We start from the raw sequence: 24,085 nt of genomic DNA, 5'->3' as shown, positions 1-24,085 counted from the left end.
TGTCTTACTGGGCTGTCTTACTGTCTTACTGGGCTGTCTTACTGTCTTACTGGGTTGTCTTACTGGGCTGTCTTACTGGGCTGTCTTACTGTCTTACTGGGTTGTCTTACTGGGCTGTCTTACTGTCTTACTGGGCTGTCTTACTGGGCTGTCTTACTGTCTTACTGGGCTGTCTTACTGTCTTAGTGGGCTGTCTTACTGGGCTGTCTTACTGGGCTGTCTTACTGTCTTACTGGGCTGTCTTACTGGGTTGTCTCACTGGGTTGTCTTACTGTCTTAGTGGGCTGTCTTACTGGGCTGTCTTACTGTCTTACTGGGCTGTCTTACTGGGCTGTCTTACTGTCTTACTGGGTTGTTTCACTGGGTTGTCTTACTGGGTTGTCTTACTGTCTTACTGGGCTGTCTTACTGGGCTGTCTTACTGGGCTGTCTTACTGTCTTACTGGGTTGTCTCACTGGGTTGTCTTACTGGGTTGTCTTACTGGGCTGTCTTACTGGGCTGTCTTACTGGCTTGTCTTACTGTCTTACTGGGCTGTCTTACTGGGTTGTCTTACTGGGCTGTCTTACTGTCTTACTGGGTTGTCTTACTTGGTTGTCTTACTGTCTTACTGGGCTGTCTTACTGGGTTGTCTTACTGGGCTGTCTTACTGGGCTGTCTTACTGGCTTGTCTTACTGTCTTACTGGGCTGTCTTACTGGGCTGTCTTACTGGCTTGTCTTACTGTCTTACTGGGCTGTCTTACTGGGTTGTCTTACTGGGCTGTCTTACTGGGCTGTCTTACTGGGTTGTCTGACTGGGCTGTCTTACTGGGCTGTCTTACTGGGTTGTCTTACTGTCTTACTGGGCTGTCTTACTGGGTTGTCTTACTGTCTTACTGGGCTGTCTTACTGGCTTGTCTTACTGGGTTGTCTTACTGGCTTGTCTTACTGGGTTGTCTTACTGCCTAGTGGGCTGTCTTACTGGGCTTGTCTTACTGGCTTGTCTTACTGTCTTGTCTTACTGGGCTTGTCTTACTGGGCTTGTCTTACTGTCTTGTCTTACTGGGCTTGTCTTACTGGGCTGTCTTACTGGCTTGTCTTACTGGCTTGTGTGGGAGCAGCAGCAAAACAAGTCTCTACCACGTGGTATATTTATACCCTACCATTCTCTCTCAAACCACTGAACCCGTGCGCGAGCCAGTGTAACGATCATAAAGGAGTAGACTCGCTAGCCGGTTGGCTAACGGGTCGGACCCTTTAGTCTACTGGTTGACGTAGTCGCGAGCGACCCGGGTTCGCTTGCTGGCTGTAGCGGTTCCCGGCTGCCCCCTGAATTCACTACACCTGTCGTAAGTTCCAGCAAAGGAAACGAACCTTACTTCCTTATTTACTGTACACTGACAGCAGCTCTCGGGCCACAATACATACATCTCTCTCTCCCTCTCTCTCTCTCTCTCTCTCTCTCTCTCTCTCTCTCTCTCTCTCTCTCTATATATATATATATATATATATATATATATTGTAACGTGCATGGATAAGTAGACACGTTGGCCCTTGGCTAACGAGTCGGCCCCTTTAGTCTACTGGTTAACGTTGTCGCTTGCGGAGTGGGAGACACGGGTTCGCGTCCCGGCTGTGGCGGCGATCTCCAAGACTGCCCCCCCCCCCCCGAATTCGCTACAACATATAGTTTACATATGCTCCTTTGGCCGACGCTGGTCCTTTGGAAGCTCATGTTAGGAACTTCGGACTTTTCATAATGTGAGAGACTTAAACATGTGACGTTTATGTTTCCATTAAACCGACCACATGGCTGGGAGTCAGGGAGAAGGCGGGTCACCGCTGATTCAGTTGAATCAAGCTTCAGCCCCCCAGAGCCCACCCGAAGGCCGAGCGTCCACCTGAACGACATATAGAATAACGGGTGAGAAATCAGTCCCAGCCAGGGGCCGTTCTGTCCTGTCCCCCCGGATGTCTTCAGATCTAACTGTTCTACAGTTGTCCCGGCGTGCTTCACCGCTGGTGGGTCTTTAGACACGGCGAACGCCGCTCCGGGTTTGAGCCTCGTCCCTCACACGGAGATGTCGCCGGTGTTGACCCGTGTCGTTATAATCTACGGCTGTGACACGTAGGTCAGGGTTTTGCAGATCCAGTTCAGAGGGACCTCGCTGACATCCATCAGCTCTGTCCACATGTCTCCTTATGGAGGCACAGTGTATTGGGACCCACCATCCATACACCATCCATACACCACCCACACATCATGCATACACCATCCATACACTATGCATACACCACCCATACACCATGCATACACCATGTACACACCATCCATACCATACACCATGCATACACTATGCATACACCATGCATACACCATGCATACACCATCCATACACTATGCATACACCACCCATACACCATGCATATACCATGTACACACCATCCATACCATACACCATCTATACACCATCCACACACCATGCATACACACCGTTCATACCATACACCATCCATACACCACAATACACCATGCATACACCACCCATACACCACCAATACACCATGCATACACCATCGATACATCTACCATACACCATGCATAGCCACCCATACACTATCCATACACCATGCATACACCACCCACACATCATCCATACACCATCCATACACTATCCATACACCATCCATACACCATGCATACATCACCCACACGTTATCCACACACCACCCATACACCATCCACACACCATCCACCACCCACACACCATGCATACACCTTCCATACACCATACACCGTCCATACACCATGCATACACCACCCATACACCATCCATGATGCTCAACACATCATAAAGCACATGCTTCTCCTAATCTATAGCCAGCATTCATTACGACAGACAAAAATAGTCGTGTTAATTTGAATTATGAATGTTTATGTTGCTTTATTTACTGCAGAGGGTGCTTATCTCGTTTTTGAAAGCTTGTCAAAGATATTCATTGACACTCAAGGCCAAACCTTAGCTTTTTTTTTTTTTTTTTTGGACAAAGAGTGGGTATTTCTGGAGCCGTCCCTGGCTACACGACACGTCTAAACGATAAAAGCAATATCGGAGGGGTCAAGCCTTTTTCCTCTCTAGCCGCCGTGACAATGGTTACCAGGGTGTCCCTCAATTGCCAGGTGAGCATTTCAGGCACAAAGGAAGACCTAGATAAATATTTTTTCCTGGACAATGCAGGCATTGACGACAAAAGGGGAGTGGTGGTTCTGCTGGGCTTTATTAGGGCTGCTTGCACCTACGTGAAGCGCTGCAGGCCCGGGATGTGTCACTGTTGTTACAATACAACTGCATTTATCACATTCAATTAGCACAAACACCACACACATACATCAACCAACAACGTGCTCCTCATGGTGCGCCATGTCCCGCGCCCTGAATCGATTCTCCTCGACCGAGTCCTCCCATATCAAGACGGAGTACTGCTGGATAGAAACCTCATCAGAGATCTCCTGGACTGGAAGGAGTAACTACACCAACCACGTGCATTTCCGGTACTCATCCGGCGGCCGCACTACAGTCATTGTACCTGGAAAGAAGACTCTCCCCCCTGACAGGGCGAACAGCCACCCAGCCAGTCCTGGTAAAGGCCTGATGTCTCTGGGGCCGGACGGTGATGGCCGTCCCCACTATTCCCCGCCCGGAAGTCTCTCCGTTGCTTTTCTGATATCACTGATAAAACGCATCAGGAATCAGGGAAACTTTGTCGTTTCATTTCATGAACTGGCGCACATGAAATGAAACAAAATGTCGTTTCCCAGCCCCCAGCAGTGCAACACAAAGACAACAACACATATCCAAAAACTACAAGAACACACATACCCAAACTAAACAACAACAAAAAAAATCGCTGTCAGAGGGAACGAAGGCCAGCCAGGATGACTGTCCGAACCGCCGGTCTGCATGGACTAGCAGTTAGCTTAGCCTGCCCCGCTTCCGCGTCCTGTCAGAATGCCCTCGGTGTTTCCTCTTCGGGTGCAGCTCCAGGTAGGGGCCGTGGCCCTTGGACCCGCCGGACGCAGCAGACTAGGGTCCTTCAACCGATCCAACGCCAACTCTCCCAGCCAGACACCCTCAACACACCTCCCCGCACTCCACATGACGATACCAAAAACACCAAAGTCAACGCCAGGCGAGGCCGCCGCAAGACCGCCCTCGGTGTTATCAGAACTGCTGGTCTGCATGGGCTAGCGGTTAGCTTAGCCTGCCCCACTTCCGTGTCATGTCAGACCGCCTTCGGTGTTACCTCCTCGGGCGCAGCACCAGGCAGGGCCGTGGTCCCTGGGCCCACAGGACGCAGAGGACAAAGCTCCCACTTGCACTTGCACTCATTGATACGCTGCTTTCTTTCTGCCCATACTGTTGCTGTTCATGTTGGCTCTAATGGCGCCAGGTTAAAGCAGTCCATCAAACTGCAGTACGCGAGAAAAAGCCTCGACAAATGAGAGCCCTGGGGGTCATTTTCTACATGGCACGAGTTTTGTCAGTTAACTGAAACAAAGAAGTTATGACGATAGAGGCGTTTTTGGCATCTCCAATTCCCTGTTCGGCTAAACTCCCACAATTTTACAACCCCTTCCAGTGGTTTGGGTGGGTGTAGAGACCATGTGCATCCTCCCATATGTGTGGACTCACCATAGCCTCTGTTCACCTGTAGGATTCTCTGTTGGAGCCTAACACGTGCAACAGTCCATGTTATCACCCCCATAGAAAGCTAGCGACAAGCAATTGTTGTTGTTATTCCAGAGCCTGAAAAAAGAGAAGATCCACTGTTGTAGAGTCACATAAGGTATGTTTGCAGCCATGTTGCTGTGTCTCAGCCCTATCTCACCCATTGCTTCTCCTGGATCGCCACCTTCCCGTGGTGGAGAAGCTTGTGTGTACCAATGATCCCAAGGGCTATGCTGTCTGGAGCTTGGCTCCTGGTAGGGTCACCCAAGGCGGAGAGGTCAAGGAGGAGGTTCCAGACGAAGCAAGATCCAACAAAGATCTCAACGGCGGAACTGGTGGTAGATGTCTCCAGGTCACAACGGCAGTGAAGGTGGATGAAGGCTGCAACAGAGGGTTGTCCCCAATCGTGTTGGTTCTCCATGCCATTGGACTCTGGCCACCCCCTGCCAAGGACCGTGTGGTGGCTGCAGGTACATCAGCCATTCCACGTAAAAAGCTGTCACGCACAGGCGTCCTCCCATTATGCGGCTCCAGGATCGGCCTCTACACCCACCTGAAGATCCAGAGGGACCCAGAGGGAGGACGGTCATACTGGACCCCGAGTGACCACCGATGACAACGATCACCCATTGGTTTTAGATGTTGTTTGCCCTACCGATGTTAGAGGGGCGCTTGCAAATGAAGGAACAATGGAAGGGAAAATGAATGGCTGGCAAACTCACGCCCTGATTGGACAGTCAAATGAGTAACCATCCCTACTGGGCTTTCAATTATCATGTAAACTCAAATTCGAATCCAGCTGTATTATAATTATCAACATTGAAATGGATTCCATCTCAGTGCTCAGCTCGGTCATTAATAGATTCACTGCAGGCCGGGTGCAGCATCACTCTCACACCAGCGGCCCGGTCACAGAACCGCGCGGTCCGCGCACGCAGGCAGAACAAACACCATGCATCGTTTCCCCGCCAACACTCATTAACTAATTATAAAGGCTCAGGAGGTAGAGCGGGTCGTCTAGTAATCAGAATGTTCCTGGTTTGATCCTCCAGGGAGCGTGTTGAATTGTCCTTGAGCAAGACACTGAACCCCCATCTGCTCCTGATGCACAGGTTGGTGCCTTGCATGGCAGCCTCCTCCACCAGTGTATGAGTGAATGTGAATGGATGAATGCGAGGCACACAACACCGTCGGTAGACTAGAAACGTGATATATAAGAATATACATACATATATATATATATATATATATATATATATATATATATATATATATAGTCACCTTCTTAAAATAAGTCATATTTTCAAGTTTTTCAAAAGACAGAATAAACTGACAAATTTTGTTTCAGTTTCAGTTTATTCTGTTTTTTGAAAAACTTGAAAATATGACTTAGGCCATTATTTTAAGAAAGTGACGATATAACCCAGTGAGTCAAATAAATTCTTTATGAGACAGTATAAGCCTGTTTCATGCCATAAACAATCACCAGCTGTCATGTTTAAATTTGATTTAAGATTCGAGCACTGTTTTATTGATGTATTTTTTAAATCTTAAAAATTGAATCTGACAGCAATAATTCAGACTAGGTCCTCTCAGTAAGACAGGGTCACATTTCACACCTGTATGTCAACCTTAAAGGCTTGTTTCCACACACAGATCGTCTCTCTGAATGGTTTTCTTACGTATTCACAAAGCCATGTGTATTTGCTCTGATTTTTTTGCAACCACACATTTGAAATCATCTACATACAAATGTTATTCACACATGCAGAACATGTTGCTGTCAGTCACACATATTCTCTGCACATTTACAATTTTGCTTATATCCATATTTTCATATACAATTCAACACTTTAAATTTATTTTTTTAAACATTCAAACACTATATGCCTGCATTCTTTAAATCATGTTCACAAATGGTTTTATATAATAATTTATATATAAATATAACTATATATAAATATAATTATTATGTATAAATAAATATAATGAATAATTATAATTAATTTAATCTTATATAATAATTTTAAATAATAATAATGGTTTTTATATAATAACCCGGTAACTGCAAATTGCCAGATTATTTCCAAAACTCATTTCAGGAAGTCCGAGTCTTTTTGGCCTTGGTTGATCCCGTATGATTCAAACCAAAACAACAGACTGAAGCGGAGTGCAGGAAGCACGTGGGGGGGGGGGGCGCTCACGGGACAAGAGGCCGCTGTCTGACAGCATTACAGACTAAACCGTCCAGCCTTCTGGAAGAGGTTGGTTGAGCTCGGAGATGATGAAGATATATCTGACTCGGCCTTGCTCACAGCTGGTCACAGGAAGTTCCCGTTTGACAGGATGCCGGTCTACCCGGGCCGTGCGACTCTGGACCTTGTGTGTGTCAGAGATACAATGCAGAGGGTTCGGTGTGTTCGATGCCCTCATATGACTTCAGGAGGTCAGGAGAGCTGGTTGTGACGTGCATTTTGCCCTGGGAGGAAGAGCCAGCACAGACTTTATGCCCCAGAGGCTGTCGTGACGCGGTCGCCTTTGCATTTGTTTGAATTTATCACCAGCAGCCGTTTCACCACCCTAATGAAATGTGTTGTTTTCAGCTGGAACACATCATCAGCAGTTTACTGCCTTTGTCGAGAAAACAGATGTCATCATGAGCGAACATCGTGCTGTATTCAGGTCAGTGGGCCGACGCGCCACAAGGGTCAGGAAACTACACTGCAAAGGCCGGGGGTGGAAAAGCCGCCTGGTTGGTATGTCATTAGTCCGCACGCCACAGGGAGTCGAACAGTCACCATTTTTCAGTCTCATTAATGGTTATGGTGCTGTCACTGCACCGCTTAATGGGTACAACAACACGGCAAATGTACAAAATCTCTACAGAGGACATCAATCAAACCCTCTTCTCTCACCCCCCCCCCCCCATTTTTCCTCCCCAATCGGCTCGGCTCTGTGCATAACTGTAGTCCACTGACTTCCGGTTTCTACTGCAGCGGTCAGACCAGTTTCCTGTTTGTTGGGCGTGTGCTATTGACAATGGCATATTTTTCGCGATGGCTGCAGGATTTATCATGGATAAATGTCAACCACATGCACACAACTGCAGACAAACTTTCACCTGCACCTGCCAGCAAACGGGCGCAAAGTTTCAAGTTGTACATTTCAAGTTACGTCCACAATTCCAACCGTCCGTCCACTCGTCCTCATATTTGTGGACGTAACTTGAAATGTACAACTTGAAACTTTGCACCCGTTTGCTGGCAGGTGCAGGTGAAAGTTTGTCTGCAGTTGTGTGCGTGTGGTTGACATTTATCCATGGTGAATCTTGCAGGCATCGCGAAAAATATGCCACTGTCAATAGCACGCGCCAACAAACAGGAAACTGGTATGCCCGCTGCAGTAGAAACCGGAAGTCAGTGGACTACAGTTCTGCACAGTCGATTGTATCTGGCTAACTATCCCGCTCTTCGGAGCCGTCCCAGTTGCTGCTCCACCGCCTCTGCCGATCCGGGGAGGGCTGCAGACTACCACATGCCTCCTCCCATACATGTGGAGTCGCCAGCCGTTTCTTTTCACCTGATGGTGAGGAGTTTCACCAGGGGGAACGTAACGCGTGGGAGGATCACGCTATTCCCACCAGTTCCCCCTCCCCCTCGAACAGGCGCCCCGACCGACCAGAGGAGGCGCTAGTGCAGCGACCAGTACACATACCCACATCCGGCTTCCCACCCGCAGACACGGCCGATTGTGCCTGTAGGGATGCCCGACCAAGCCGGAGGCAACACGGGGATTCGAACCGGGATCCCCGTGTTGGTAGGCAACGGAATAGACCGCTACACCACTCTTACCTTTTTCTTTACTTGCCAACCCAAGTCCTATTTCCGACTCTAGCAACCACTGAGAGTTTTTGTTAAATACTCAGAAAGGCTAAAATCTAGATTAGATTTGCAACAAAGCCATGAACGAGACGTGAGAAGGGTGGAGTTCAACTCAGTGTGGGTGGTGAGGGGCTGCACCTTCAGGAACAGCAGCACCGTAACGGAGAGCTTGCAGAGATGCTGTGAAGCCATGAACGAGACGTGAGAAGGGTGGAGTTCAACTCAGTGTGGGTGGTGAGGGGCTGCACCTTCAGGAACAGCAGCACCGTAACGGAGAGCTTGCAGAGATGCTGTGAAGCCATGAACGGGACGTGAGAAGGGTGGAGTTTTAACTCAGTGTGGGTGGTGAGGGGCTGCACCTTCAGGAACAGCAGCACCGTAACCGAGAACTTGCAGAGATGCTGTGAAGCCATGAACGAGACGTGAGAAGGGTGGAGTTCAACTCAGTGTGGGTGGTGAGGGGCTGCACCTTCAGGAACAGCAGCACCGTAATGGAGAGCTTGCAGAGATGCTGTGAAGCCATGAACGAGACGTGAGAAGGGTGGAGTTTTAACTCAGTGTGGGTGGTGAGGGGCTGCACCTTCAGGAATAGCAGCATCGTAATGGAGAGCTTGCAGAGATGCTGTGACTTGGCAGGAGGCAGTTAAATAGCAGAAAACAGGTGGAGAAAGAGAGACGTGTTGTGAGGGAGGGGGAGATCCCAGCCTTTTTACACGGAGTCCAAGATCCACATCACACACCGGGAGGAGCCACACCCGTATCGGGAGCACTGCTTGCCATGCATAAGAAGGAGCCTGGTCTGCCGCGTTTGGTTATTTATGAGGCACGTTGCAACAACAGAAACGAGACTTTCTCTTTGCTCTCGTGTTAATTATTCATTGTTTTGTTATTCGCACCCTGCAACACTTACATACACGGGCGCCATCATTTTATGGTCAGCTGATTTGGAGGTAGACGGTGTATTTCATGTTATGCACGAGACCTTCAAATCCTGTTGCGGCTTCCCTGTATGGAGGCATTGCTAAATATTACACCAGACCTGCGTTGGTAGACTGAGCCCGACCCGGTCCCGCAGGTGAGCTGATGAAGGTCCCCGTGGACTCAGCACACCGCGTGCACTGCACGAATGCAACCCGGTCGAAATCGGTTCGTTTTCATACGTCATTAATTTGCGACGTCTGCACGAGGGGAACGTTTGTGTTTTTGACCGAGCTCGCCCAATTTCCAACAAGGTCTGCACAAGAGGTACGACAGGGGCGTCCGGATGGCGTAGCGATCCGTTGCGTTGATCGTCGGTTCGAATCCCCGTGTTACCTCCGGCTTGTTCGGGGACTGGGGGGGGAAGAGCGTGATCCTCCCAAGCGCTACGTCCCCCCGGCGAAACTCCTCACTGTCAGGTGAAAAGAAGCGGCTGGCGACTCCACATGTATGGGAGGAGGCATGTGGTAGTCTGCAGCCCTCCCTTCCCCCCGGATCGGCAGAAGGGGTGGAGCAGAGACCGGGACGGCTCGGGAGAGTGGGGTAATTGGCCGGTAGAGGCTAGTTCCCATCGATGCAGAGAACGGAAATGGAGTAGAGAACGGGTCAACTGAGCATGCGCGAAATGCCTCTACCACGCCTCCACACGCCCCGCGTAGCATCCAGGCGCTGGGATTCTAGGAAGACCCGCCCCTACTCTGCGTCTGATTAGCTAACGTTAACCCTAACCCCGCCCCTAACCTCAACCTACCCAAACAACGGAGGCGACGAGTACTTGCGCATGCTCAGTTGACTGTTCTCTGCATCGACGGGAACCAGCCTCTACCGTAATTGACCGGGTACAACTGAGGAGAAGAAAAAAAAACGGGGGTAGAAGAGGTCGTACAGCTCGTCTACATATAGAGAATTACGGCGCCCCCTATCTCACATCTAGATGAAGTTTTTTTGCTCTTGCTCATCCGTGATTAGATGCGCGCGCCCTCAAGGAGATTGGACAGCGGAGTTACATTAAAGCGAGGGACGTGTGGGGGGACCAGGAGCTGAAGTGAACGTAAATGGCTCGAGTCAACTGACAATAACGTCATACTTTACACATCCGAGGTTGTGGCATGTTTCTGACCGATGCCTCCGTCGTGTCCTACTCCCTTCTTTACTCTCTGCTGCTTTTTTATGATGGTGGATACCGCCAGTGTAACCGGTTATTTTCTTGCCCGGTGCGGGATTTGAGACGGGGTGTACTACACCACAAGGCGACGTCACTAACCGCTCGGCTAAAGGGTCAGACCCGCTAGCTAGGGGCTAACGTGTCTTATTAGTAGTTTACACCAGTTAGCATTTGGCTAGCCAACGCTTCTACGGCACCAACACCTCCACCGGCCTAACGCGCTCGGGTCTTTCCACAGCCCAAGAGCAAGCAGTTATTTACCGCCTTGGATCCCTTGGATTTACCTGCTGGGCGGTGCAACCGGTCGGACCCTTTAGTCGACCGGTTAACGTAGTCGCCCGTGGTGCGGGAGATCCGGGTTCGCGTTCCGGCTGCCCCATGAATTCCTACTGGCAAACACGGACGTATGAACGCTGCCCCTGACAGACGGTTATTCCCGCTGTTGACTTGTGAACGACATGGCACCTCAGAGTCCTGTGTCATCCTTTGTGCATCTTTGGATGTTTCTCTGTGAGAGTTTATGGTGTGTGTGTGTGTGTGAGTGTGAGAGAGTGAATTTTAGCTCAGTCAGTCTCTGGGAGAGAAATCACCGACCCATGCAACTTGTCCAAAACGTGAACCTACCTCATTACTTATGGGGCTTCCTCTGACCCTGTTTACACTTGGTTTTAAAATGCGTTCTGGGCGATCGGATCACAAGTGGACAGCGAGACACGTCGCCGTTTACACCCGTGTCTATCATGCGTCTCCAAATGCGTCCTGCTGACCACTTGTGATCGGATTTCGTTACACCGAAGAAGAAGAAGATTTCCTGTTACGTCCTGGTCGGGGACGCATCAGGACGCATTGGCGTTTACACCGCAAAAGATATGTGGTCAAATGCGTCCCCAGACCACCTCGGCAAGCGGTTTGAGTAACCGGCTCACAAAACGTTTTGGTGGTCGTTTACACTTGTGTTTAGTGCTGCCCGCTTGTGATCCGATCGCAAAAAACGCATTTTAAAACCAAGTGTAAACGGGGTCTCTGTCTGTAAACTGACTGTCTTTAAATACACAAATATATGCGCACACACACACAAACAATACACACACATCTGTAATCACAAATATACCCCTGGACACATCTGTTTAACCCCCCCCCACCTCCTCCGCTCCCCCACAGGCAATGCCACGATGCTGTGGTGCACCTGCTGCACCACCGTCTTCAAGTCCGTGACCAGTCGCTTCATCAAGAACCTGGCGTGCTCGTGCCTGTGCGCCAGCCTGGTGTGCGTGCCCTTCGACGTGGCACTGGGGGCCAGCCCCCGCTGCTGCTGGTGGCTCCACGCGCTGCTGCTCTGCAAGGCCGTCAAGTTCCTGCACAAGCTCTTCTGCTCCGTCACCGTGCTCACGTTCACCGCTATTGCCCTGGACAGGTCAGCTCGTCTTCTTTACAGACAAACATGCATTTTCTTAAATAATATAGTCGTTGTTCCAATGCTATGATCATGAATATTTATACCCAGATAGCAAAATTGCTGTGGCCCGGACCCGTCCCACACCCGACACTTCATCCGGCCCACATACCGCATGGAATGATGGCAGTTGGGCGGTCCGCTCCTGTTTGCCAGATCTGGGCCAGAACCAAGCCATAGCAATGCCGCATGTGCCACATATTTGCCAAAGGTGGCCCATATTTGTTTTGTGATATTTGGGCCATATTCACCATTTACCACACGGGCCACTTCAGGGTCACATCCAGATCACATGTTGCCGAGAGCACCGCATCTTTGCCAAAAAAGGCCCCCATTTGATTCGGCATATTTGGGCCATATTTGCTATTATACATGTGGGCCACTTCAGGCTCACATCCATTGTGTCAGGGTCAGAAGAAGGCCACCAGTGCCGCATCATTGCCTGAAGTGGCCCACATCCGGATGCTGTCTGGGTAGTTTGCAGGGTTTGAAACTTACATGAGCGCACTGCCAGACAAGGGTAAAAAAACAAAAACAAAATGCTGCTGTGTCAAAAGCAACGGTGGGACTACAGTGCTCGTTAGCTCTCACGAAGTGTAACACTGCAAGACACATTTCAGATTCACCTGAGTATTAATTATTTCGGCCAGGTCAACAACCGGAGATGTGGTCTGTTGTAGGATTAGGACATTTCCCCAAATTATATCACATACATGTATTTTAAAAAACACAAGTCACTTTAACTTTAAAAACGTTAACGCTTTAAAAATGTTATAATGTTACTGAGCTACACAAGTCAAGGAATCAATTATTCTGGAGAGAATTCGTCTGGGGCATCCGGGTAGCGTGGCGGTCTATTCCGTCGCCTACCAACACGGGGATTGCCTGTTCGAATCCACATGTTACCTCCGGCTTGGTCGGGCGTCCCTACAGACACAATTAGCCGTGTCTGCGGGTGGCAAGCCGGATGTGGGTATGTGGGCACCAGCGCCTCCTCTGGTCAGTCAGGGCGCCTGTTCGGAGGGGAAGGGGAACTGGGGGGAAATAGCGGGATCCTTCCACGCGCTACGTCCCCCTGGCGAAACCCCTCATTGTCAGGTGAAAAGAAGCAGCTGGTGACTCCACATGTATGGGAGGAGGCATGTGGTAGTCTGCAGCCCTCCCCGGATCGGCAGAGGGGGTGGAGCAGCGACCGGGACGGCTCGGAAGAGTGGGGTAATTGGCTGGATGCAATTGGGGAGGAAAAAAAGGGGGGGGGGAATCATTACAACATCATTTTAATTATGTCTTTTCAGTCTGAATTCATAAATGAACATGTTTAAATGGTGAGTCCATCTCTTTACAACATGGGGTTTTATATTTGTAGATTTTGCCATTGGGCATATTGGTTATGGTATAATTTCAATCACCAGCTTTATTTTGGAGATCTTGGACATGTGGCCACCGCTGGACACAGCCTTACAGTGAATGACATGTTGATCGCGCAACTGAACGTGAGCATTAATCCTGCCCCTTCAGTAACAACAGGGACAAAAAGTACCATACTACTTCATTTAGGCTGTGCACTTGATTTCCTGTTCTATGTCGTACGTGCTCCGCCCTCTAGTAGGCTTCGCTATTGGTTTACCCTTCCACCTCGGCACCTGGGACAGATCTTTTCCCTCACCGCCCAATCAAGTGGTAGCAGCCACGCAGCGGCCGTCCACCTAATAAACCCCAGCACCTCCGCTGCTCATCGCCCTTCTTCACTCAGCCACCTTGAGTACAGCTCTGGGATTTATCTCTACCCCTCACCCTCCGGTGTCGCAGTTATGTCTTCTCCTACCAATACCAGCCCCTCCTGCTCCGCTGAAATGGCTTCTCTGGACGGCCACAAGGCCTGCTTCTTTTGCCTGGGTTGGCATCACCAGGAGGAAGTTGGGACCTGCCCTGCCTGCCTCGCTCTCCCGTGGGTGGAGCGCGAGAACAGGCAGAAGCACGCCAACTCCTTCTGCCACTGCTGCATCGGGCAGACGCTGACGAGCGAGAGGGCGGCGGCCCGCTCTAAACCCTGGGACGAGTATGACGAGGAGGACGACTGTTGTGTCTCCGAGGAAGAGGACCCGGACTCTCTCTTCCTTGACTTGGAGTCGCCGGCTGTTCACTGGTATCCTCTCGGTGATCTGCCCAGCCTGTTTTCTTCGGCCACCAAGAGGATGGGGATCCTGCTTCTGTTGTCTCCTACTTCTGCTGCTCCCCGGGTGACTTCGCGGTCGGCCTTTGTGGCCAGCCATGTGGTAGGCCTCGCCTTCGTGTACCATGTCCCAAGATGGCGCCCATCTTCCACTATGTGCAGTGTGAGTAGACCTCCCCACTTGGCACCAAGACTCCGGCTGTGGCTTATGCACACTACCTCTCTGTGGAGGGCTTTGAGTGAGACAAGGGAGTGCCTCTTCAAGAATCAAGAATCAAGAACAATTTATTTTCATTTCTATCATGTACTTGAGTACACAAAAGAAACGAAGTTTCGTTTCACCCAGCCCACAGCAGTGCAACACAAAAGATAAAAACATATCCACATTTCCAAAAACACCACCAAAAACAGAGAAAACAAAACAAAAAACAAAACAAAACACACACACACACACACACACACACACACACACACACAAACAGTTAACACGGTCCATTCAGTGCAACACAGTCCATAAATTCCACTGCACAGATAATGAACACCAGCCAAGATGACTGCCGGAACTGCTGGTCTGCATGGGCTAGCAGCTAGCTTAGTCTGCCCCGCTTCCGCATCCTGTCAGACCGCCCCCAGTGCTCCTTCCTCGTGCGCCGCTCCAGGCAAGGCCGTGGTTCTCGGGCCCACAGGATGCAGCAGACCAGGCTCCCTCAGCCGATCCAACGCCAGCTCTCCCATCCTCTTATCGAGGATGCAGTCAGGGCCTGCCTCCTCCCTTCAGCCTCCCTCTGGTCAGGCAGTTGGCTGTCACTGTCCAACGAACGTGACCGGTTGACGGTCCCCTTAGTTGACTGCAGCTGTGCTGGTGCCTCCCAGGTGGTGGCACTGGCTAGCAACTTAGCTTTTCTGGCTGGTTCTCTTGATAAGCTCACCCATGAGAAGTCCGACATGTCAACTATGGAGATTACCGAGGTCCAGACAACTGTCGTCGCCATTCCCCGGATCTCTCAGGCCTTCACCATCAATGGTGGCCATGTCATGTGTGCTATGCAGGTGGGGTACAGAAATCTCTGGCAGGACTTGTTGTCTCTGAATGACTGCGAGTAGTGCCTCCATCTCAATGTGCCCCTCTGCCTTGACTCCCTTTTTGGCGCACCCTACCAGGGGCATTGCATCCTTGATGGCACTTTTCAGGGGAGTTTCAGTGGAAGACATCTGCTTGGTGGCTTCCTGGTTCCCCACTTTGACCTTCGTGCCGTCACATCTCACAGATATGACTGTTGACTCGGTACTCCATGCGGTGCTTGGTGCAAGGTCAAAGGGGACCTTATCTTTAGTTGACTGATAAGTTGGCTGTGCTAAGACCTCGGCAAGTTGTCACTATATGGTACTAGACCGTCAGGTGGAGCAATGCTCGACTGTTGGACTGCTGTTGCGGTGCAGAGGGATTAGTACTCGACCGTGGGACTGCTGCCGCGTGGGGCATTATTTTGTTTGGTGTCTGACTAGTATCAGTCAGGCTCAGCTGGGAGTGCATTCATCCCTAACCGCGAAGCCCGTTAGAGGGCAGAGTACCTTCCACAAAGAAGTAGCAGTAACTCCAGTTCTATGAGTACGTGCGTAGCCCTCAAACCGCTAGCCCAGCTGGCCCCAGTCTTTGTTGCTGAGTTCAAAGAGAGGCGAGCTGTGGACGTTGGGGTTTTATAGGTGTGGGGCGCTGTGTGGCTCCTACCACTTTGGATTGGGTGGTGAGGGAAAAGTTCTGTCTCAAGTGGTGGAGCCTCGAAGGGTAAACAAATAGTGAAGCCTATTAGAGGGCTAAGCACGTGCTCATAGAACTGGAGTTACATCCAGGGAAACTACTATTTACCTAGGACTTCTCTATTGCCGAGTTTATTAAGTCCATAGATCAGTGGTTCCTACTATCTAGGTAAGTGGGGGAGAACTGGGTGGAAAGTAATATGGCGATTTTCTCCGAGTCCATACAAGTCTGATATGCCCAACTGTGTCAGCAAGCGACACTTAACAGAACCGCGAAAACCCGCGTTGGCATGTCTCTCGCAGATTCACGCCCAAAAAGCTGTTTTCGATCATGGTGAGTAAATTCACTTTATCTTTTAAAATGACATTTATCCGAAAAGTGTGACTTTCGACCTGGTTCTCCTATGACCTGCTTATTCCTGCAAGGTGAGCCAGGAAGAAGCTCGGCAACGTCATCCACCACTGATAACGTTTCATTTCCTCCCCAAATATGTGGTTAAGGTAACTGGGTTAAATTGGACTTGTTGAGGTATGTCTGACCCTCGTGTTTCGTTGCCCTATAAGACGCCGTTTTAAAGCGGAGTCCACTGGTGGCCCCATGCCCAAGATCTCCATAATGAAGCTGGTGAGTAAAATGATATCATAACCGATTTGCACGATACAAAAATATAAGTTTAAAAAACACGGCCTGATCCTTTAGCTTAGGTTGTATGTAACAATTCACATCATAAACTTTAAGATCGTCATTATCTGAGGGGGGCGGCACGGTGGCGCAGTGGTTAGCCTCACAGCAAGAAGGTCCTGGGTTCGAGCTCTGGGGTAGTCCTACGTTGGGGATCGTCCCGGGTCGTCCTCTGTGTGGAGGTTGCATGTTCTCCCCGTGACTGTGTGGGTTTCCTCCGGGGGCTCTGGTTTCCTCCCACAGTCCAAAGACATGTAGGTCAGGTGGATCAGCCGTACTAAATTGCCCCTAGGTGTGTGTGTGTGTATGTATGTCAGCCCTGTGTGATGGTCTGGCGGCCTGTCGAGGGTGTCTCCCCGCCTGCCGCCCAATGACTGCTGGGATAGGCTCCAGCATCCCTGCGACCCTGAGAGCAGGATAAGCGGTTTGGATAAGGGATGGACGGATAATCTGAGGTGTGAAAATAAGGAGAAGGTTGCTGTTCGGGGAATAACTCAGCTTGCTTTAGGATGATGTCCATGGTTGTTTTTGCTTAGAGGAAGCATTTCAGGCATGAGTCATCACTTCGCCTACGCACCCTCTGCCAGGAAATGGTTAAAAACAAAAACAAATACAACTTATTTCACATTAGTGACTAAAATGTGTGGCTAAAATGGGCTGCCAGTGGTGAACTCACATGTTTTCACGATCAGCTCATTTTGCCCTACTTGGAAGTACCTCTTGAGAGATGTGGAGGGTTTGAGTCAGTACGCTAAATCAGCTAATCAGTACCTGTATATTACCCAGCCAAGTTAGTTGGAGTAATTCTTGTAAAACTAGAAACACACCAGAACTTGGAAACAAAAAAAAAAATCTATAATGCACCAGACAGCAGCATCAAACAAGGGCTAAACACCAGGAAATAGCAGAGGGAGAAACCGAAAAAACCTTTTTCTACCTCCATCCACTCCCCTGTGGAGCCGAGCTGGAGGAAATCAATGAGGTATGTGTGTGCCGCGTGGAGCGGCAGTGTTCTCGACCTTCCTGTGGTGCTCAGAGCTGAGGCCAAAAGCAGGCCGAGTCCATAGAGAGAGACGCCATTCTTTCAAAAGAATTATGGTGACGCTTTACTCTGCGTCCCACTAAGACTGAGTCGGACAAACTGAGCAAATGCTAAGCCTAGCTTAGCTTAACTGCTGGATGTCTACCAGGATCCTTAGCAGCTCCTCTCAGAAGGGAGACGCACCTTTTCGGAAGCTGAGCGTTAGCACTTTTTACCCATCAGCCTAGCATTACCCATTTTTCTTAACCAGTATTTTCACAAGTATATGCAAAATCTTACAAAAATAGTTGAAAGTTTTAAACACCCTTCCATCCATCCATCCATTAGCCAAACTGCTGACCCTGCTCTCAGGGTCAGAGGGATGCTGGAGCCTATCCCAGATAGCAAAATGGCTGTGGCCCGGACCCGTCCCACACCTGACACTTCCATCCAGCCCACATACCGCGTGGAACGATGGCACTCGGGCGGTCCGCTCCTGTTTGCCAGATCTGGGCCAGAACCAGGCCATAGCAATGCCGCATGTGCCACATATTTGCCAACGGTGGCCCATATTTGTTTTGTGATATTTGGGCCATATTCCCCAGGTGAAAAATTATCATATTCAAATTATACGTTTTAAAGAATGTACTAAGTACACTTTCACGTTCTTTGTACTTTTTTTGTTGCCTTCAAGTAGACTAAAGTGTACTCAGCTACTCATAGAGTACAACTTCAGTTGTTAATGACATCTATTTCGAAGTACACTTTTTAAAAGTACATTTTAAGAATACTTTAAGCACAAAAAGTAAAAGTATACTTTTACTAACTTTAGTATACACAGATTATATTTCTAATACACTTAAGTATACTACTTTTTGACCTGGGTCACCATTCACCACACGGGCCACTTCAGGGTCACATCCAGATTACATGTTGCCCAGAGCACCGCATCTTTGCCAGAAAAGGCCCACATCTGATTTGGCATATGTGGGCCATATTTGCTGTTATACATGTGGGCCACTTCAGGCTCACATCCATTTTGTCAGGGCCAGAGGAAGGCCATCGGTGCCGCATCATTGCCTGAAGTGGCCCACATCCGGAGGTCATCTGGGATCCCAGCAGTCACCCTGGACAGGCCACGCACACATTCGCACCTAGGGACAATTTAGTATGGCCGAGTCACCTGACCTACATGTCATACTGAATACATGTTGAATCCCACATATTGAATCAGAATGTGGCTAATACAGCCAGCTAGCTAGCTAGCATTTCCCCTTCCGCTGCACTCACCGGAGAATCGCTCGAACTTTGTCCAGAAGAAAAAAAGAAAATATAATATACCAACAAAAAGGCTTCTGGCGATCATCACTCGCTAATAACAATAACCAAAATCCACTATGTAAAACTTTTCCCTTGCAGCAGCTTCTCACAATTTTCAAAAAATTTTCACAATCTTCCTCTATAGCAGAAGATGATGGATATGCAGTGAAAAATATTCCAGAACTATCATTACATTTTTAGGATTTTGCATGTATTGTTACACCACTACAACTACAAACACTAACTCAAAAAATTATAATCATCCTCATTATGATTGCACACAACCTATTTTGCAACAGTTTTTTTTTTCAATTTCTCCCCCTTTTTCTCCCCAATTGCCCCACTTTCCCAAGCCGTCCCGGTCTCTGCTCCACCCCCTCTGCTGATCCGGGGAGGGCTGCAGACTACCACATGTCTCCTCCAATACATGTGGAGTCACCAGCCGCTTCTTTTCACCTGACACTGAGGAGTTTCACTAGGGGGATGTAGCGCGTGGGAGGATCACACTATCCCCCCCAGTCCCCCCCCCCCCCCAAATAGGCACCCCGACCGACCAGAGGAGGCGCTAGTGCAGCGATCAGGACACGTACCCACATCCGGCTTCCCACCCACAGACACGGCCAACTGTGTATGTTGGGACACCCGACCAAGCCGGGGGTAACACGGGGATTTGAACCGGATTCCCCGTCTTGGTGGGCAACGGTATAGACCGCTACGCTACCCGGACGCCCCATGTAACACATTTTTAACATTCAAAAGGAACACGGAAAGGAAAGACAAAAGGAAGGTCGGTTAATATGATGCAATCAGAAATAGAAAGCCCCATTTAAGCACCCTCAAACTTCAAGCAGAACAGCACCGGATTACTCAGTACAACAGCAATGTTGTTAAAAAAATGATATTTGCATAACAAATAATGGCAATACTGGCTTCAAGGGTCATTCAACTGGCTGCTAATTAGTGCACCCTGCTGTGGATGCCAAAAGGATAGCTAGTACTGACGGGCCTTTAAAGCTCGCTCAGCAAGCTGCAGGTATTGTGAGGACCAGAACACACTGGTGTCAGGATGGTGGCTACTGTTCATCCATGTGATGCACTGCGACTGCCCAGCAAGCTGCAGGCATTGTAAGGACCACAACACCCTGGTGTCAGGATGGTCACTGTGACTGCTCAGAATACTGTTCTGTTCCCCAGACGCTCCCACAGACTCATTTCCTTCAAGGAATAAGGTGTTGGCACAGTGCTAGAACGAGGGCCCTTCATATCGGAGGTGTGCGGCCGACGCTTGCCGTTTGTGCTACAGACGGCACGAGCGAGTCAGTTGACCGGCAGCTCTCCTGCACTGCTGCGTGCTCGGCCCATTTCGAACATGCTCCGCTTGATGTGAAGAACGGCCGGAAGCCATAGGTGGCAGGGCGGGCGGGGTGTGGACCATCCGCCCTGCGTTAGTCCAGTTAACCCAGGGGCGATAAGCCGGCCCCGCAGCCCCAAACGAAGGCACGCCGTATCGTCAGGCGGTTGGGGTCTCATCTCAGAGGGGGATTCTGTTATCCTCTCCATTTGACTGCAGTCAGAGTCTGTATTTTTTGCAGCTCCCGACTAAGGGTTGCGGTCCGGGAGCCTTTATTGGCTCCATAGCAACAAATGCAGCCAGAAAGCTACGAAGCCACTGAATTATTTACTTTCAAGACAGTCGGCGGAGATGGGGGGGGGGGGGGGAGGCCTTGGTTCACAGATATGCCGAGAAACCGCCACACCTTCAAACACGCACACACACAAAAACACACTCGTTATGGAAAAAAAAACTGTGAAATAAACAAGTCTCTTCTCGCTTCTTCTGGCATTTGTCGCAGCTAGCACCTGCTGCAGCCGGCCAGAAATAATGCTCCTTTAATGAACCGTCGACGCTGCCTCTCCAGAAATACGACGTGGCAGTCGGTGCTGTGAAGGAAAGAGATTAGATCATCTTTTCTCTGTTCGCTGGTTTGCAGTGCACGATATGTCTTTCACAGTGCAGCGTGCATGCACGGTCTCTGTGCAGAGACCGACTGTCATTTTGCATTACGTACTGCCAAGTACTGCACAGCGAAGGCCACAGCATGTGGATAACCTGAAGTATTGTTGACTGAGGTGTAGGGAGAGCAGCGCACATCACAACGGCCGTAGCAGTTTATCAGTTAGGCACGTTTGGGCTTAAGGTTTTCTAGTGGTAGCCCACGCTGGTTATAGTAGCTCCGCATGGTAAGCAGGGGGGTCATACTCATGTGCTCTTTCAATCTCTTGTTTTTTTTGAGCACAGAATACTAGTAGCACAGTGGTCTATTCCGTTGCCTACCAATACAGGGATCGTCAGTTCGAATCCCCGTATTACCTCCGGCTTGGTCGGGCGTCCCTACAGACACAATTGGCCGTGTCTACGAGTGGGAAGCCGGATGTGGGTAATGTGTCCTGGTCGCTGCACTATAGCGCCTCCTCTGATCGGTTGGGGCGCCTGTTGGGGGGGAATAGCATGATCCTCCCATGTGCTACACCCCCCTGGTGAAACTCCTCACTGTCAGGTGAAAAGAAGCGGCTGGCGACTCCACATAAACTGGAGGAGATATGTGGTAGTCTGCAGCCCTGCCTGGCTCGGCAGAGTGGGTGGCGCAGCGACCGGGACGGCTCGGAAGAGTGGGGTAATCGGACAGGTACAATTGGGGAGAAAAAGGGGGGCGGGGGGGAGAATACTATAACGCGAGTGTTCCCACTTGCCATCCTGTCTTTAAGGACGAGTTCGGTGTCTTTGATGTTAGGCCCTACTTGTCAACAATATGGCACAATGGTAGTCGATACAGAGCATACGTTTGCCAATCGGTACAGTAGGGGGCGTGGTAGAAATAGCCATCATCTGATGGAAGTTTAACTGAGATTTTTTAACCATTTCGACAAGCAACTGACATGGGAGTTGAAAAGATCAGAGGTTTATCTCTTGACTACAAACATTCCTATCGAGGGGACTTGGAGGACAGATTAGGGTGAAAATACTACAAAATACTCCTGTATGTAAATCCTCCATGAACATATTCTGAATGTTGATTGGTCACTGGGGTGAAGGTATTGGTTATTTTTGAGCTGAAATAAGATGCATGTCATCTTTATTCTTTTTTTTCTTTTCTTTTTTAGGTATTACTCAGTTCTTTACCCATTGGAGAGAAAGATCTCGGACACAAGATCCCGAGACCTGGTCATCTACATCTGGGTCCATGCAGTGGTGGCCAGCATCCCCGTGTTCGCTGTGACCAATGTGACTGACGTGTATGTCGCCTTGTCATGTTCAGACACCCACGCCCGTTCCCTGGGCCACACAGTGTACGTTCTGATCTACAACATCACTACCGTGATCCTGCCTCTTGCTCTGGTCTTCTTCTTCATGGTGCTTATCCGCAGAGCTCTCAGCGCTAGCCAGAAGAAGAAAGTGATAATCGCCGCATTGCGGACGCCCCAGATCAGCATCTCCATACCTTACGTGTCCCAGCGAGAGGCTGAGCTCCATGCCACCCTACTGGCCGTGGTGCTGGCTTTCTCTGCCTGCAGCGCCCCCTATGGAGTGCTGGTGATCTACCGCACCTTTCTGGCAGAGAGCGAGAAGCTCCCTGTCTCGCTTTACCTCACAGCCATCTGGCTGCCCAAGTTGTCTCTACTCACCACCCCACTCCTGTTCCTGACTGTGAATCGCTCAGCACGTCGCAGCTTGTTGGATCTGCTGCTCAGGCTTCACAGGCGCTACAGCCGCCGCAACGTGGTGAGCAGTGGGGGTCTGGGATCGTTGGAGGGGGAGGGTGGGGTTGAAGGGTCAGGGGGGCTTGAGACAGCCGGCCGCTCCGGGAGCCAGCTTCTGGAGATGTTCAACATCGGCCAGCAGCAGATCTTCAGGCCCTCTGAGGAAGAGGAGGAGGAAGAGGAGGAGGGGCGGAATGCAATCCCTTCTCTAGAGGCCGGGGTCTGCTCTCAGCCCAAAGAGGACAGCCAGGTTGGAGCCAGACAAGTAGCTCTCCAAGGGGACATGATCCCCAAGAAGGACCTTCAGCAGGGGACTGGGGAGTGGGTGGTGGTGACCAAAGAGGGCCCTCCCCCAGTCATAGCGTCGCGGGTCTCACCGGTCCAATCGTGCGCCTACGCCTCTTCTTCACAGGTGGCTCCCGCTACGCCGACGGAGGCAGAGGATGCCACTCAGTTTGGGTTTGGCCCATTTGAGCTGCCGCCCCAGTGGCTGCCCGAGACAAGGAACAGCAAGAAGAGGCTTCTGCCTCCTTTAGGGAATACTCCTGAGGAGCTGATCCAGACCAAGCAGCCACGGCCCCGACCAGAGCGTCGTATCAGCAGGAACAATAAGGTTAGCACCATCCCTGCTGTTGACCCCTGAACAATAATAATCCCTGACCCATGACAAAGACTTTTCTCCTCCCCAGTCAGCTGAGAGTTCCAACAGATCACTTCAGTTCTACTTCTTACCCGTACATGGTTGATGAATTAGAGAAATTTTCAAAACTCTCAACAATGTTCTTTGATTTGAGAGCTGACATTGATGACTAAATTAAATACATTGTACAAACCCAATAATTACGAGTGATGGACTGATAATCAGCATGTTTCTGCTGGAATTTGTCAAGTGAGGATTTTAATTTTCTGATAAAAGGATGATGCTGTGATCGGACTGTCAGTCCTTTTACATACCCTATGCCAGTGTAATTTTGTTGCCATGTTTTACTTCATTAATGTTCAATAATTCATATGAACCAGCCATGATGTATTTGTAAAAAAAAAAAAAAAGTCAAAATCTGGAATGGATTAATAGTTTTTTAGTTCGGACAGTTGTCAGTTTGGAGGTTTACATGTTGTAGATGGTGTCATTTGTACCCAGAGTTTAAGTGAATTTTAACAATTTGTTATAATATGACAATGCAAAA

At 49.8% G+C, this 24,085-nt stretch overlaps 1 protein-coding gene across 1 annotated transcript in view; it reads left to right on the top strand.

The window, feature by feature from the left end:
- gpr176 (G protein-coupled receptor 176) overlaps positions 1–24,085 on the top strand; it is a 25,975-nt gene extending 1,890 nt beyond the window's left edge. Inside the window, exons 2-3 of the mRNA XM_056295025.1 lie at positions 11,894–12,146; positions 22,302–24,085. Coding sequence (XP_056151000.1) covers positions 11,894–12,146; positions 22,302–23,541 — 1,493 coding nt within the window. The 3' untranslated portion in view covers positions 23,542–24,085. The remainder of the gene's footprint in view (positions 1–11,893; positions 12,147–22,301) is intronic.

This window comes from Lampris incognitus, chromosome 15, assembly GCF_029633865.1.
Source record: "Lampris incognitus isolate fLamInc1 chromosome 15, fLamInc1.hap2, whole genome shotgun sequence".
Lineage (NCBI taxonomy): Eukaryota > Metazoa > Chordata > Actinopteri > Lampriformes > Lampridae > Lampris > Lampris incognitus.
This window is presented reverse-complemented; position numbering and strand designations above follow the sequence as displayed.